General features: G+C 43.4%; 1 protein-coding gene across 3 annotated transcripts in view; it reads left to right on the top strand.

Moving 5' to 3' along the window:
• Positions 1 to 12,377: 12,377 nt before the first annotated feature.
• PFKP (phosphofructokinase, platelet) overlaps positions 12,378 to 14,823 on the top strand; it is a 44,978-nt gene continuing 42,532 nt past the window's right edge. For all 3 annotated transcript variants that reach the window (XM_057398865.1, XM_057398863.1, XM_057398864.1), the window contains exons 1-2: positions 12,378 to 12,412; positions 12,542 to 12,746. In XM_057398865.1, the coding sequence (XP_057254848.1) occupies positions 12,662 to 12,746 (85 nt within the window). In that variant the 5' untranslated portion in view covers positions 12,378 to 12,412; positions 12,542 to 12,661. The remainder of the gene's footprint in view (positions 12,413 to 12,541; positions 12,747 to 14,823) is intronic.

Consider the following 14,823-nt stretch of genomic DNA (forward strand, 5'->3'; position numbering starts at 1 on the left):
AATCACAGAATCATAGAATGGTTAAGGTCAGAAAGGACTTTAAGTTCACATAGTTCCAAAACCCCTGCCATGGGCAGGGATGCTTACCCCTAGACCATGGCACCCAAAGCTCTGTCCAACCTGGCCTTGAACACTGACAGGGATGGAGCATTTACCACTTCTTTGGGCAACCTGTTTCAGTGCTTCACCACCCTCACAGTAAAGAGCAGCTTCCTTATATCTAACCTGAACTTTCCCTGTTTAAGTGCACATTCAGGTTTCTAAGATGATCTCAGACTTGATCCTCTACTACATGGGCCTGAGGTCTTCATTCTCAGTCCCTGCATCTGCCTTCCAAGACTTGAGTGGTGTGGCTTAGAGCACTTGTCAGTGAAGACTGAGGCAAAGAAGTCACTGAGAACTTTTCTTTTTCTTTACCCTAGACATCTAGGTACTCCATGGGTTTGACTGTCTTCAAACCATGAAGTGCTCCCTGTTTGATCATTAATCAAATATTGCATTGACTCATGCTACTCATCATGCTGGCTGCACAGCAAGAGTTTCCTCTCAGGATCACAAGATCTTAAAACTGCATTGATTCTTTCTTAAAACAAAAATACTTTCAGAGCAGCTGCAACTCAGCTGGCAGTCTAACCATGCACATAATTTTCAGATGTTTTTATCCTGTAACTGTCACTCTTCCCTTCCATGCAAGATGCTATAAAATATCTGAAAGTACAGTCACAAACTACCATGGGACACAAGGGAACAGGTCAGTCACATGGACCTTCCAGTTCCCTGTGAAAAAAAGTTGAAGACAGCTGTACCACAACACTCATGAAAGCAATGTTGTGAGACATTCATTTTAAAGACAAGATATTGTGTGAGGCATTCAGTCTCAGCAGCAAATTGAGGCATTCAGTATACAAGGAACAGTGTCTTCCTGGAAGGGAAATGACAAGCCCAGGATAATTGACTATAAACATTAAACATGCTCCATCTATGTTTGATCAAAACAATCACCATTCAATTTATTCACAATATACTGACTATTTTCACATAATGATTCTAACTGTTATAGAATCATAGAATCATAGAATAGTTAGGGTTGGAAAGGACCTTAAGATCATCTAGTTCCAACCCTCCTGCCGTGGGCAGGGACACCTTACGCTAAATCATATCACCCAAGGCCTCGTCCAACCTGGTCTTGAACACTGCCAGGGATGGAGCATTCACAACCTTCCTGGACAACCCATTCCAGGGCCTCACCACCCTAACACAAAAGAATTTCTTCCTTATATTCAATCTAAACTTCCCCTGTTTAAGTTTTAACCCGTTACCCCATGTCCTACCACTACAGTCCCTAATGAAGAGTCCCTCCCCAGCATCCCTATAGGCCCCCTTCAGATACTGGAAGGCTGCTATGAGGTCTCCACACAGCCTTCTCTTCTCCAGGCTGAACAGCCCCAACTTCCTCAGCCTGTCTTCATATGGGAGGTGCTCCAGTCCCCTGATCATACTCGTGGCCCTTCTCTGGACTTCTTCCAACAGTTCCGTGTCCTTTTTATGTTGAGGACGCCAGAACTGCACACAATGCTCCAGGTGAGGTCTCACAAGAGCAGAATAGAGGGGCAGGATCACCTCCTTCAACCTGCTGGTCACGCTCCTTTTGATGCAGCCCAGGATACGGTTGGCTTTCTGGGCTGCGAGTGCACACTGCCGGCCCATGTTCATTTTCTCATCAACCAACACCCCCAAGTCCTTCTCTGCAGGGCTGCTCTGAATCTCTTCTCTGCCCAACCTGTAGCTGTGCCTGGGATTGCTCCCACCCAGGTGTAGGACCTTGCACTTGGCATGGTTAAACTTCATGAGGTTGGCATCAGCCCACCTCATGAGCATGTCAAGGTCCCTCTGGATGGCATTCCTTCCCTCCAGGGTATCAACCGAACCACACAGCTTGGTGTCATCAGCAAACTTGCTGAGGGTGCACTCAATCCCACTGTCCATGTCAGTGATGAGGATGTTAAACAAGACCAGTCCCAACAGCGATCCCTGAGGGATGCCACTTGTTACTGGTCTCCAGCTGGACACTGAGCCATTGACAACAACTCTGTGTGCAGCCATCCAGCCAGTTCTTTATCCACCGAGTGGTCCATCCATCAAATTGATGTCGCTCCAATTTAGAGACAAGGATGTCATGTGGGACAGTGTCGAATGCTTTACACAAGTTCAGGTAGATGACATCAACTGCTCTACCCCTGTTCATCAGTTCTGTAGCTCCACCATAGAAGGCCACCAAATTGGTCAGGCAAGATTCCCCTTAGTGAAGCCATGCTGGCTGTCACCAAGCACCTTGTTGTTTTCCATGTGCCTTAGCATGCCTTCCAGGAGAATCTGCTCCAAGATTTTGCCAGGCACAGAGGTGAGACTGACTGATCTGTAATTCCCCAGGTCATCCATTTTCCCCTTCTTGAAAATGGGGGTTATATTTCCCTTTTTCCAGTCATCGGGAACTTCACCTGACTGCCATGATTTCTCAAATATGATGGCCAGCAGCTTCACAACTTCATTTGCCAGCTCCTTCAGGACCCACAGATGGATCTCATCAGGACGCACGGACTTGTGCACTTTCAGATTTTTAAGACGGTCTCGAACCAGATCCTCTCCTACAGTGGGTCCAAGGTCTTCATTCTCACAGTCCCTGCACCTGCCTTCCAAGACTTGGGTGGTTTGGTCAGAGCCTTTGCCAGTGAAGACCGAGGCAAAGAAGTCATTCAGAACCTCAGCCTTCTCCAAATCCTGTGTAGTCAGTTCCCCCTGAGAGCTTCCTCAGGGGAGCCTACATTCTCCCTAGTCTGTTTTTTATTTCCTATGTACTTGTAGAATCCCTTCCTGTTATCTTTAATAGCTCTAGCTAAGTTTAATTCTAACTGGGCCTTAGCTTTACTAACCTGGTCCCTAGCTTCCTGGACAACATCCCTGTACTCTTCCCATGCCACCTGTCCTTGCTTCCACTTATTATAAGCCTCTTTTTTCATTTGAATTTTCCTCAGGAGCTTCTTATCCATCCAAGGAGGTCTCCTGGCCCTCCTGCTGTACTTCCTTCTAGTTGGGACGCAACACTCCTGAGCTTGTAGCAGGTGATCCTTGAATATCAACCTACAGTCTTGGGCCCCTCTGAACTCTAGGGTTATATCGCATGGAACCTTAGTAAGCAGGTTCCTGAAGAGGCCAAAGTCTGCTCTCTTGAAGTCCAGGGCAGTGAGCTTGCTGCACGCTTTTCTCACTGTTCTGATGATCTTGACTTCGGCCATCTCGTGATCGCTGCATCCAAGCCTGCCCTGGTGAGTCACATTTCCAACGAGCCCTTCCCTGTTGGTGAGCACGAGGTCAAGCATGGCACCTCTCCTTGTCTGCTCCTCTATTACTTGCAGAAGGAAGTTGTCTTCTACACAATCGAGGAACCTCCTGGATTGCTTGTGCCGGGCCGTACCGTCCTTCCAACAGATGTCAGGGTGGTTGAAGCCACCCATGAGAACAAGGGCCTGTGAGCCTGAGGCTTTTCCTATCTGTCTATGGAGTGCTTCATCCACAGGTTCTCCTTGATCAGGCGGTCTGTTCTTGCATTCTTTTCCATTCTCCTCTCCGTCCCTCTGGGAGTAGGGGGAGGGAAAGAAGGGGGTGAGTGAGTGAACAAGTTACCTGACTGGGTTTAAACCACGACACAGATACCCACATTAATGTCTCCCATAGCTATATTCCCTTTAACCCTGACCCACAAACTCTCTGTGGACTGCTCACCTGTCCCCAGAGAGAGTTCCATACTCTCCAGCCTATCCCTAACATAAAGGGCAACTCCCCCTCCCCGCCTGCCAGGCCTGTCTTTCCTAAACAGCCTGTAACCTTCCATTCCAACACTCCAGTCATAGGAGCCATCCCACCATACGATGTATTCAAATACCTCATAAAATAAGTTATAAGGCCACTTCTGTAAACAATCAAAGAAATGAATTTTTTGTTTATCAGAATTCCAAGGAATTCCAATGCAAGTACAGTCTTGGTTTTGTCTTTTTTTTTTTTTTTTGCTATGTTATGTGAGATAAATGCTATTTCTGGTGTCACAGTCGGCAAAAAATGTGCACAAATGCATTCTTACAAGAAATCAATATTAAATACATCTCTGCTATTAAAATTTCACAGACAAGGAGAAATGAGTAGATATTATTAAACCCCTCAACAGGAAGAAACCAGACAGCATTTCATAAGGCATTCAGACTGGCTTCCTGCAAATGAAAATTACTCTGCTAGTTATTAAAGGCCATTTTTCCTTATTCCACAAATGGAAACATTACATATTTTTCATCATCAATTATGACCTCAAATCGGAGTCATAAAAAATATTTAGAAGCAAGAATACAAAATGTGTACCTGTCAACTACTACATTGAAACTATCAACAGGACTGAAAAAAAACTCCTGACATTCTTCTTAACTTCAGCATTAAGACAAAGAAAGAGGTGGGAGAGAAGTTACAAGCAAGGAGGTGCAAAGTAAAATAGATTGTAGGAAAATAAAGGAAAGAAAGAAAAGGAAGGCTGGAGTGGGGAGAAAGTGAATGAAGAAGTGCATACTAGGAAATAACAAGTATTGACTGACCAGGAAACAGAGTAAATAAAAGTAAGTATGTCCACCTGAAGAAACAATCTTTGCTGTTATGTATTATTTACGATACCATAACAGAATAAAACAACAACAACAAAAAAGCAAACAAACAGAAAAAAAAACCAACAAAAAAACCCACCACCAAACCAAAACCAAACAAACAATCAAAGGTGAATACTGCTTCTTGAAGTGCAAATTATTTGGATCAAATACCTAACTTTATTGCTTTCTCTAAGTACTTGTAACCTCTCTCAGAAACTGCTGGCTGCTAACACACAAGCTCTAATGATGGCCCGACTATCTGCTTTACTGCCAAAATTGCTCTTTTAGTCTCCTCTGTCCTGCAGAAAGAGAACTTTGTGGCACTGCTCTCCCCAGATAGTTTGTGGAGGAGACAAAGATGCCCTTCAGATTCTGGAATACATTTCGTTTTCACCAGTTATGCTTCCCTCCCACTTCACAATTCCCTAAATTAATGTCTTCATTAGGTTCAGGCATTTTGAATACTGAATCCTCTTTCAATCCAATAGTAAGATAGCACACTATAATAAGACCATTTGAAGGACGAGGGTCATAGCAGCAACAATAAAAAGCAGAGTCATATACCATTCCATCTGAGCAATCTATCACTAATGGCTGCCTGAAGTCTCCACAACCACCCAGGTTATTTTAAACACTGCTAGAACCTTCTTCCATTTGCAGGCAAGCCACAAAACTGCAAAGAAAAATATGCATAACCTCTATTACAAAGAGTGAAATCTATCCTCAAAGGGAAAAAAAATCCCAAGATAAATATACGTCAAATCTATTGTTTATCAGTGCTAATTAAAGCAATATGAATACTATAACTTATGCAAAAACATACAGCAAGAAGGAAGTTCACTATTTAAAATGCAACAGAGACCAAATTCACTTGTTTAACTCTCTTGCATCATCAAGCATGTAAAGACTGCAGATCATAAATCAGTTTCAATTACTTGAATTTTAGATAAACAAAAATTCTCCAGCATCATGGGACCTGCTGCATATAAAAATATTTGGGAGGACTGACTGCATTTTTAATTCATCATATCAGTAACTGTGTAACTATATTACCTTAATTATACTACCATGTTAATTTGGGATTATAAAATTCAAGTATTTGTGAAAGGGAACAACCATTGTCATGTCTGTAGAACATCAGAGCCTAATTTAGAAATGAAGTTACACTTATCAAACCAACTGAATTAGATTAGATTAAATCATTACTACTAGTACCACTTCTTGAAGTATAATTGAGGGTATATAATTTTAGGTAGAAAAACATTTCTGTGTTTTTTGGTTGTTTTCCACATAAAAATGATCCCCAAGGTCATAAAAGAGGGGAAGAAGTTACTCTTTCCTTAAGCAAGCCTAAATTACACAAATCATGTAAATTCTTCATCTTCCCTAATTCTTTCAGATTTTTTTTTTTTTTTTCCCTTGCAGTTATTTCCATGAATTCTGCTGAGGGAAGAAATCAGAGACAGCTTCAGGCCAAACTGTCCATTTGGCCACAATCCACCTAAGCACTTAGTTATGTGCCCTGCATTCATGCCTTTCCGGAAACAAAAGACTAAGCATTATTCCAACCAAACTCTCTGGAAGAATATAACAAATCTTCAGAGAACTCCTTATTGTCATTCACTCTTCAACAGAAGTGACTTCCATGTAAAATTACACAGTGCTCACCTTTTCTATAATATGGCCTAACAATTACAGCATATGACCAGAATGTGATGCTCCTGAGATCAGTTTTGCTCAAGTACATTGAAGCCAGTTTTGCTCAAGTACATTGAAGCCTTCCTCCTCTGCCCTATCAGTCAGGAAGACGTTTTTCAGGATAAGGACACTCCAATGCTCATACTGAAGCTGTTAAAAAGAATCCAGTAATCCAGAAGTACTGTACAAAGGATAATATCATCTAATAATCACATAGTTAGGGCACTCATCTATAAGAAAGAAGTTCTGTATTCCAGACAATGTTCTAAGGTTATTGTTAATATTTTTACATTATGCATTAGAGCAGACAAACATAATTCAAATCACATAAATAGTAAGAAATCTTGGTATCTTAAGATCATTTGCACTACGTAAGAGAACACTGTAGAAGTACAACATTCTGCTTATACCATGATTAGTCTAATACCCTTTTACTGCAGACTGTGAATATGTACATTCACCCTACCCACTTCCCAAGCAGATATATACCCTTTGTGGCTCATAGTACAGCAAGCTTACAAATTATCCAGTGGTGCCAAATGATGGCTCACTGTGGAAGTTTTCTAGGTAAGAAAGAAAGACTTAAATATTCTTCTCCCCCAAATCAGAAGAGATAACTTAGTCAATTGTATGATTCATTGATCGTTTAATGAGCACGGTGTTTCCTTTGCATGAAGTGTCTTTTTCTGTTTCTGAGATTTTTTTAAACTCTGAGCAATTATTATACATGCATGACTAGCATGGCTCACTTTTTTCCAAACCTAGTGCATCTGACACAATATGTCTTTCACAATAACACAAATCCTCTTTGATCTGCATGTTTTTGGGTGGCACTCAGTTCAGTCATGAGTTTTCCTACCCAATAAAACAAGAAAAACATGCTCCTAAATTAAGAAGTGGTCTTCAGATTTTGTCAAACCACAGAAAGATGTATTTTTAGGGGCTTAGAGAATTTTTGGTTGTTTTTTTTTTTTTTTTTTTCCCAAGAATCAAACTTTGAAAGTTAGGTAACCTACAAATATATAGCATGGTAATAATACCTGTTTGACGGTGGCACTGAACAATGCCACACAATGACCCTGCTGAACACAAGTTAGAAATTTTAATATGTGTCATTTAAGAAAACACACATGAATTTATCAGGGAAGAAACAACTAACAAGCCTAAAGACCACACTGACCCTTCCTCCATATAGTTATGTTTCTATATAAGTATTTATAGAATACTTTCCACAAAAACTTGGAGGCTTCAAAACTAGTATGAGCTGAACAATACTTACTGGGTTTGAAGTTACATTCTCACTCAAAATATATTAGCTAGGAATTAATTTGCTACTGTTTTATCAGGTATTACATTTAGATTCTGAGATGGAAACTGTGAGGAAGAAATAACTTCTGGAAAAATACTTCTCAATCACAGCTTTTTTTTTTTTTTAATAAAGAACAGTTATAATTAAGTAAACACAGGCATTATATTTGTGCTTTTCTTTCATAGAAGGCCTGATTCAAGTACCATTAAAAATCTTGCCATTTGATTCTAGTGGGAATTTCCTCAATGCCTTGGATTTGTACTTAAACTCTCAATCAAAGTCAGGCAAATTCAAAGCAACAGCCATTTGACATTCAAGAAGAAGTTGTAGCTATGTTGAATATGTGATTTTCTTTCATGATGAATATGGTGATACTTTACATTATCATCCCCCACTGGAAATAATAAAACATCCTTTAGGGTTGACAGTTTTTCCCTCTCCCACGTCTTGTGTTAATGTGGGCAGTGTAAATGGCTTACACTTGCTACAGTACGTTAATAAGTATTTTTATCCCTGTGTAAAATTGGCATATTCATAGACCACTGATATGACTTTCTCTCTTTTAAAAGCTGACAGTGCAATCAATCACGACATCGTCTGTCTTTACAGAGAAAATTATTTTGATGCATTTTAGATTACTACTGTGAAGTATCATTAGCATTTTCACCACCTTTTCCATAATGTCTGTGTTGGTCAGTTTTAAGTAAATTTCTCTCTAAGGCTATGTTAATTGATGTTCTCTCTCTAAAAAAAAATCAGTACAAACCAGAGACAAAACCAGGAAAAATACATCAGAAAATCTTATTTGAATATTTATTAAAAGACTTCACTATTCTTCTCACAACTGAGTTATCTTTCCATTGCTTTCATCTCCCTTCCTTTCTCAACCAACTCCACTAACAAGTCGTTTGAATCTCTTGGAGACTTTCCTATACCTTTTGTACCACACTAGTTCTAGATTTACTCTCATTTACACCTTAAATTTCTAATATAAAGAAAGCCTTGGGTATGTTAGTGTCACTGGGACTGTCATTATGCAAGAGAGAAATTAAAAAAAAAAAACACAAACAACAAACAAAACCCCCCAACAAAACAACACTGAATCCAGCCCTTGTACTACAAAATTTATACTGTTAGAATGACACAACTGAAGCATGAAAACATACAGGAAAGAGACTAAGTAGTAGAAGAGTTTATGTGCAGCATGTAGGGCCATGGAATATTGTAGTATTAATGGAAGAGAGCACACAGTTCTCTTCAAGAAATCACTGTCACCATCTGCCCAGAAATGACATCTCGTGACTTCTTCTTTCCTTCTTTTCATGCTAATCTGTGCATTCCATGACTAGCTCGCTTCATTTTAAAATGCTGTGATTTCTATAAATCCTTCCATCTCATTCTCTGTTCTCTGCCTGTTTTTTAATAATATTAAGAGGTTGAACATGCAAAAGTTAATTGTCTTTATGATTCATAAGTCTCAAGGAAAAATGACAGCTAGGCAGAAGAGACAGCTCCTACAAGTGCCTCAGACAAACCTGAAGTGTGGGCTCACATACCACTAGACGCCAGGGAATCCACATATGAAAGAAAGGTCTAGCTGCAGAAAGTAGTTTCATTTGGCTGGAAATCCATTCATTCAACTCTGTTACTCATGCAATAACTTCATTCTTTCTGAACATGACTTGTTCATCCTAATTTAACTTCATTTCAATGGAAGATGTGCTAAACAAAGTACTGGACGCATCTGTGGTACTACATCTAGGATATGAACTGTTCTTTAGTTCAAAGGCAGCATGTGTAATGATGTTGGCACAGAAAGTTGAGGTGAGTAGCAATCCAAAATATATTTAAAGGGTCAATCAGGATTTCTTAGGTAGTGACAATACTTAAAGATGAGCAGATAGAGTAGATTTAGCTGGCAGGGAACAAATGGGAAATGGGAAAAAGATGCAGCAAAGCGTCTGCAATAGCCAGTATCAGGGAACAGTCAAAACCCACCTGTCCTCTCCCTACCCAATGTAAACTGATTCTATTTCGTATTACAATAAGAGGACAATTAAAGCACCTAATGTAGTGTGCAAATTACCTGCTGAGGTTTTATTTGGATATTTATTATCAGTTTGCATATCTCAAGAGCCTATTCTCTTAGTGTCAGTATGATTTATACAGGTGTACCTAGCTGCATTGCAACCATATCCCACAAGGTTAAATAAGACTGTTTACCCCAACAGTCTTCAGTACTCAAGCCAAGCAGTCACTCCTTTTAAGTTTATAGGCAATTGTATTGCTGGAAGAGATTTAAATATATCAAGACAGCCTCAGGAACAAACAGTTCCACATCCCTTTCTCTCCTCCCACCTCTACTTTAATAACTTGACACAGACAAAATAGAATTATTTCCTGACAGATCTGTTGAAGAACAATGTAGCAGCTGCATAAATTATGAAAACAGTGAAATCACAAGCAGCTTCCTAGTTACACAAGGGTGGGGAAAAAAAAACATCACTCATAAGTTCATAATGCCCCATAAGGCAATTTGAGGGAAAAAAATACTTTCAGAAAATAACAGCTCCTTAGCATCAAGGCTGTATTTGAAAGCAAGAGGGACAGGTCTACCTACAGTGTGAATGCTAGAGTGAATAAACAAGGTAAGCCAATTCTAAAAAAGTATAAAGTATCTGCACCAAACCAACCAGAACCAATTCAAAGGTTCCTCAAAGAGTTGCTCAAATGACAAACCATCATTGGTCCATGATCTTGAAGTATTCACAGCATTTTATACTAGCTAAAGACTTTCCTACTGATTTTACAGGCTTTGGATCAAGTCACAAATCACTCAAAGAACTTAATTTATCTTTTGCAGAGCTACTCTCCAAGAAACTAATGTGATTCTAATTCAAACCACAAACCTTTAAGGAGACTATGCCGTTATTGGGGTTTACATATTTCTATAATACAAGTTCACCTTTATTATAATCTATGACTCAGAATGTTCTTTAGAATCAGGAAAGAATACAGTAAATTCCCCTGTAGAATCACTATTGTTCATGGTATGGAAACTATTTGGCAACATGTCTTTTCTGTCACACTCATTTTAGCCTCTGAGTAGATTTGCAAATGTGAGCTGCCCACATACTAGGTATAGCGATCTATTTGCAGGTATGGTTTCTTCAAACATTTATCTGTGAGTAGTTTCAACTGAACTGCTCAACTGACTGTACTTCTGCATGTGACTGTGTGAAAGTTGACAGAATGATCATGTATATTTTTACAATGTGAGCTAAGTCTAAAATGTGATGAAGATGTTGAGTAACAATAGTAATTATTACAACAATTAAAATATAAAACGTGAATCAGCATTTTGCTGCTGTTCCTGACTCTCTCCCCGACTTGCTTTATAATTTTGAGCAAGTAACTTAGCCCCTGATTCTGCAAATACTTTTACCTACACTAAGTACCACAAAGCATATGGGATAATATGGATTTACTTGCTTAAATTAAGAAAACCCAGGTCTTAAGCTGTTTCTGTGATGACATACATTGCTATGATCAACAGAATTATTCCATTGTACTCCAACATGGTGTTACAATACAGAGTTTAAGAGAGTGTTTCTCTACCAGTACTAAGCACTCCCCAAGAAAAAAGACTCAGTGTACAACAGAACGAAAAGGAAGGCAGGACTGGGATTCCTATCTAATCTCTTCCAACTGCTTTGTCTCTGTTGCCCTCTTAGATTCAACCTTTGCCTCCAAGCTGTACTTACAGGAGGTAACTACGTTTCCTACTGGCACCTGAACGTCTGCTACAGTTTCAAGGACGAAAGGGAAAGGCAAAAAGGGAATGAACAGAACTCTAGGCCTTTGGGTTTCCCTGCCTGACAAAGGCATACGTGGAGCAGACCCAGTGACACAAACCCTGCCAGGCGAAGGCAGCAGTAACTCTCTTCGCTCATGGTGCATTCACTGTGTTCCTCGCTCACTGCAGAGCAACAGCTGACCATGGCAGGGCATTCCAGGCCCCCTCAGAGCAGTCGGGCGGCAGGAGCCGACACACCAGAGGCAATTTCCCTCTCGAGCCCCAGGCAGAACCGGGCACCCCCACACGTCCGCCTGCGGCCAAGGCACGCAAGGGACAGCGGGGCTGCGCCGGGTCGTGGGTTCCGGCCGGCGCAGGGCAGACGCAGCCTCACCCCAGCGGGACCCTCACAGCGGCTCCGGCAGGGCTCTGTCCGCCGCAGAGCTGCCGCAGAGCTCCCGCAGAACGGGCAGCCCACACGCTCGACAGAGACACGCGGTACCGCTCAGCCGCTACGACGGAGGGGATGAACTAACTGGCTCACCGCGCTGTCTACCCCCACCACTACCGCCAGCCCAGGCGCCAGCCATGCTCCCGCAACGCCCCCGCCTCGGGCGCCGCCGGAGGAGGAGGGCCGCAGGGACCCCCGCCCCCCACCTGCAGCCCCGCCCTCCACCTCTCCGTTAGCCTCGCGTTACCCCCTCCCCACCTGCCAGCACTCTCAGACCGTAACTGCACGGCCACGGCCACGCCCGCCGCAAAGGCCGCCGCATCTCGCCTTCCCATTGGCGGCCTGGCCCGCCCGTCAGCCGCCGCTCCCCGAGGGGGTGTCGGAGGGCGGTGTCGGACTGGGCTGTCAGCGGGAGCGGGGAGAGGAAGCGGCGGCGGGCACGGCGGGGAGGAGGCGGGAGGCTGGCTGGCTGCGATGTGAGGGCTGCGTCTCTCACCATCTTCCCTCCCTATCCCGGTCTATTTCTCACTGCCGCTCTCTCCTCTCATATACCTGTGTGTAAACACGCACCTACACCGTTTTTTCTCGGCTTTTTTTCCCTGCAGAGGCTAGATACTCGATCCGGCGGAGTGCGCACGCCGGGTTAGTAGGGCAGACCCCCGCGGCTAGGGGCTCCCTCAGCGACCGCGCTCCGTCTCGCCCGGCGGTGCCGCCACCACAGCGCCATGGATCACCAACCGAAGTTCTTCGAGAACCTCTCAGGCACCGGGAAAGCCATAGGGGTGCTGACCAGCGGCGGTGATGCCCAAGGTAGCTGCTCACGCCGTTCGCGCGGGGAAGACGAGGGGAAGGAGCCGCGGAAGGAGAGGCAGAAGATAGGGGAGGGGGAAGAAACCATGGATACTGTGGGGATTGGGGGCAGCGGAAAGGCACGGTGAGGAGTCCCTAGGGGATGGTGTGAGGGAGGCTGGGGAAGGAGCCGGTGGGGGTAGCAGTGCCGGAGACAAGGGAGCAGGAAGCATGGGCTGCTTTGGCGTGGCTGCGGCGGGAAGCCACGCCGGTAGGGGCACGTGGGGGTGGTGGATGGAGAGGGCGTCTGGGAGTGGGACAGGAGATTGCCGTGATCCTGTTCCTTTTACTGTGCTGGCCTTCTAGCTGTCTCTCTTAGTAAGAGCATTTAAGAGATAAATTACTTTTGTGCGGCCTGGGCGCCTGAGCTGCGACCATGCCCTCATCCTTCCTCTCTCACACATTTCCTCTGCGCCTGCCTTGTAGGGGAGAAGGTAGAAGCCGTCCGATAACTTTTACAACCAAAATGTCTTCACTCCGCGTGAGATGGAGGGGAGAGGAGGGAGAGAGGCCGTGCTGCCCTGCACGGCGGTGGGAGGCTGGCTGCGCTGCTGGGGCCGTGCCAGTCCTCGCCTCATCTGCTTTTCACTTCTTGTTGGTACCAGAACACTTATGTTCTTAACAGTGATTTAGAACGTTCAGATGGTAGTGTACACTCTACCCTCGTTGGAGTCTGTTGGAAACGTGCTTCACCTCCTTAAATATCTTCACGCATAGAGGCAGTGCTTGCTACAGGGCAGGACGCACAAAAGACCTGTAGATGTTAGAGGGAAAGGAAAGAGACTTAATCCCGATATACTTAGTCATAAAGTCGTTTTCTTACACTTTAATTTCCCCTTTTCTACGAGAAAATATTATATATGTTAATAGCTTGAAGTTTCAGTTAATTAAGATTTAAAATATGCGGTACTCCATGCTATTTGAGAGGACTTTTGCTCTGCTTTTGCCAGGAGAGTTGTTTAGTGATGATTGTTTTTAGCTAACCCTAAGCATTTCCTTAAATGACGATTTTTTTTCTTTTTAGTTATTATTTTTTTTGCCGAGAATGGCTTGAAAGTACCTTCACTTAAATAAGAAACAGCACTCTTAGTCGCGTTTCTGAACCGAATGGGGGCATGGGGAAGCCTCTCTTTTTTTTGTCTGGGCTTGGTACTTAATGACCAATTTTCCCAGCTTTCTACGCGGGGACGTGCAGAGACCAGCCTGCATCCGTGGCTGGGGCGTTCTGCCCGCTTTCCCGGCGCAGGCAGCTTCCTCTCCTCCTCTCGCTTCGCAGCGCGTCCATGCGGGTGGTGTAAGCCTGCATGGACCAGTGTCTCCACGCGCCCTCCCCACCGCCGGTGTGTACGTGATCCACCGCGAGTCGCTGCAGATTCCGCCTCCTTGCGTCATCTGGGCTGGGAGAAGCATCCTCCCTCCCTCCCTCTGACCGCAGGAATAACGGGGAGCCCCGGGGTTTACCTGAGATTATCTGAAATTTAATCAGGGGTGGAAAGGATTTAGTAGCAATCGGAGAGGAAAACGCTACACTTCCGGAGAAAAAGCAAATTGATTCCTCTATATGGCTTCTCTTTTGCCCCTCAGTGGGTTTGCACTTGTTTGAGTTTTATCCACAGTGTCATCAGTTCCACTGCTAAACGATTCTAGGAGGAACCATGAATCAAGTCATCCCTGATTCAATTGTCTGGTCCCCAAATCGCCATTTTAATTTTAAAGTAAGACAGAGCTTTGCCTGAAGCAGCAGTAGCATGTTCGGCAAGAGACTGAACCCTGCCACTTACTTCCGCGTGGCTGGAGATTATATAATGCAGCAGCAGATGTATCTCTTTATGAAGTATTAATCTGCACTACATGAATTAAAGCATTTAAAGGACTTGTAGAATCCATGGGTGACACCTAGATTTTATTTTCTGGCAGGTGCTGCTGGAGCACATTTACGTGGAGGCATAAAAAGTAACAGCTGGTGAAAGTTGTTCTGAGGAGTGAGGTTGTCACAAAGACCAAAGTAAACTGGATGCCTTCCATGTTGTTTTGCAGG

Source organism: Pezoporus wallicus, unplaced genomic scaffold (genome assembly GCF_028554395.1).
Source record: "Pezoporus wallicus isolate ANWC-B61680 ecotype Strahan unplaced genomic scaffold, APGP_CSIRO_Pwel_v1 contig_7866, whole genome shotgun sequence".
Taxonomy (NCBI): Eukaryota; Metazoa; Chordata; class Aves; order Psittaciformes; family Psittacidae; genus Pezoporus; species Pezoporus wallicus.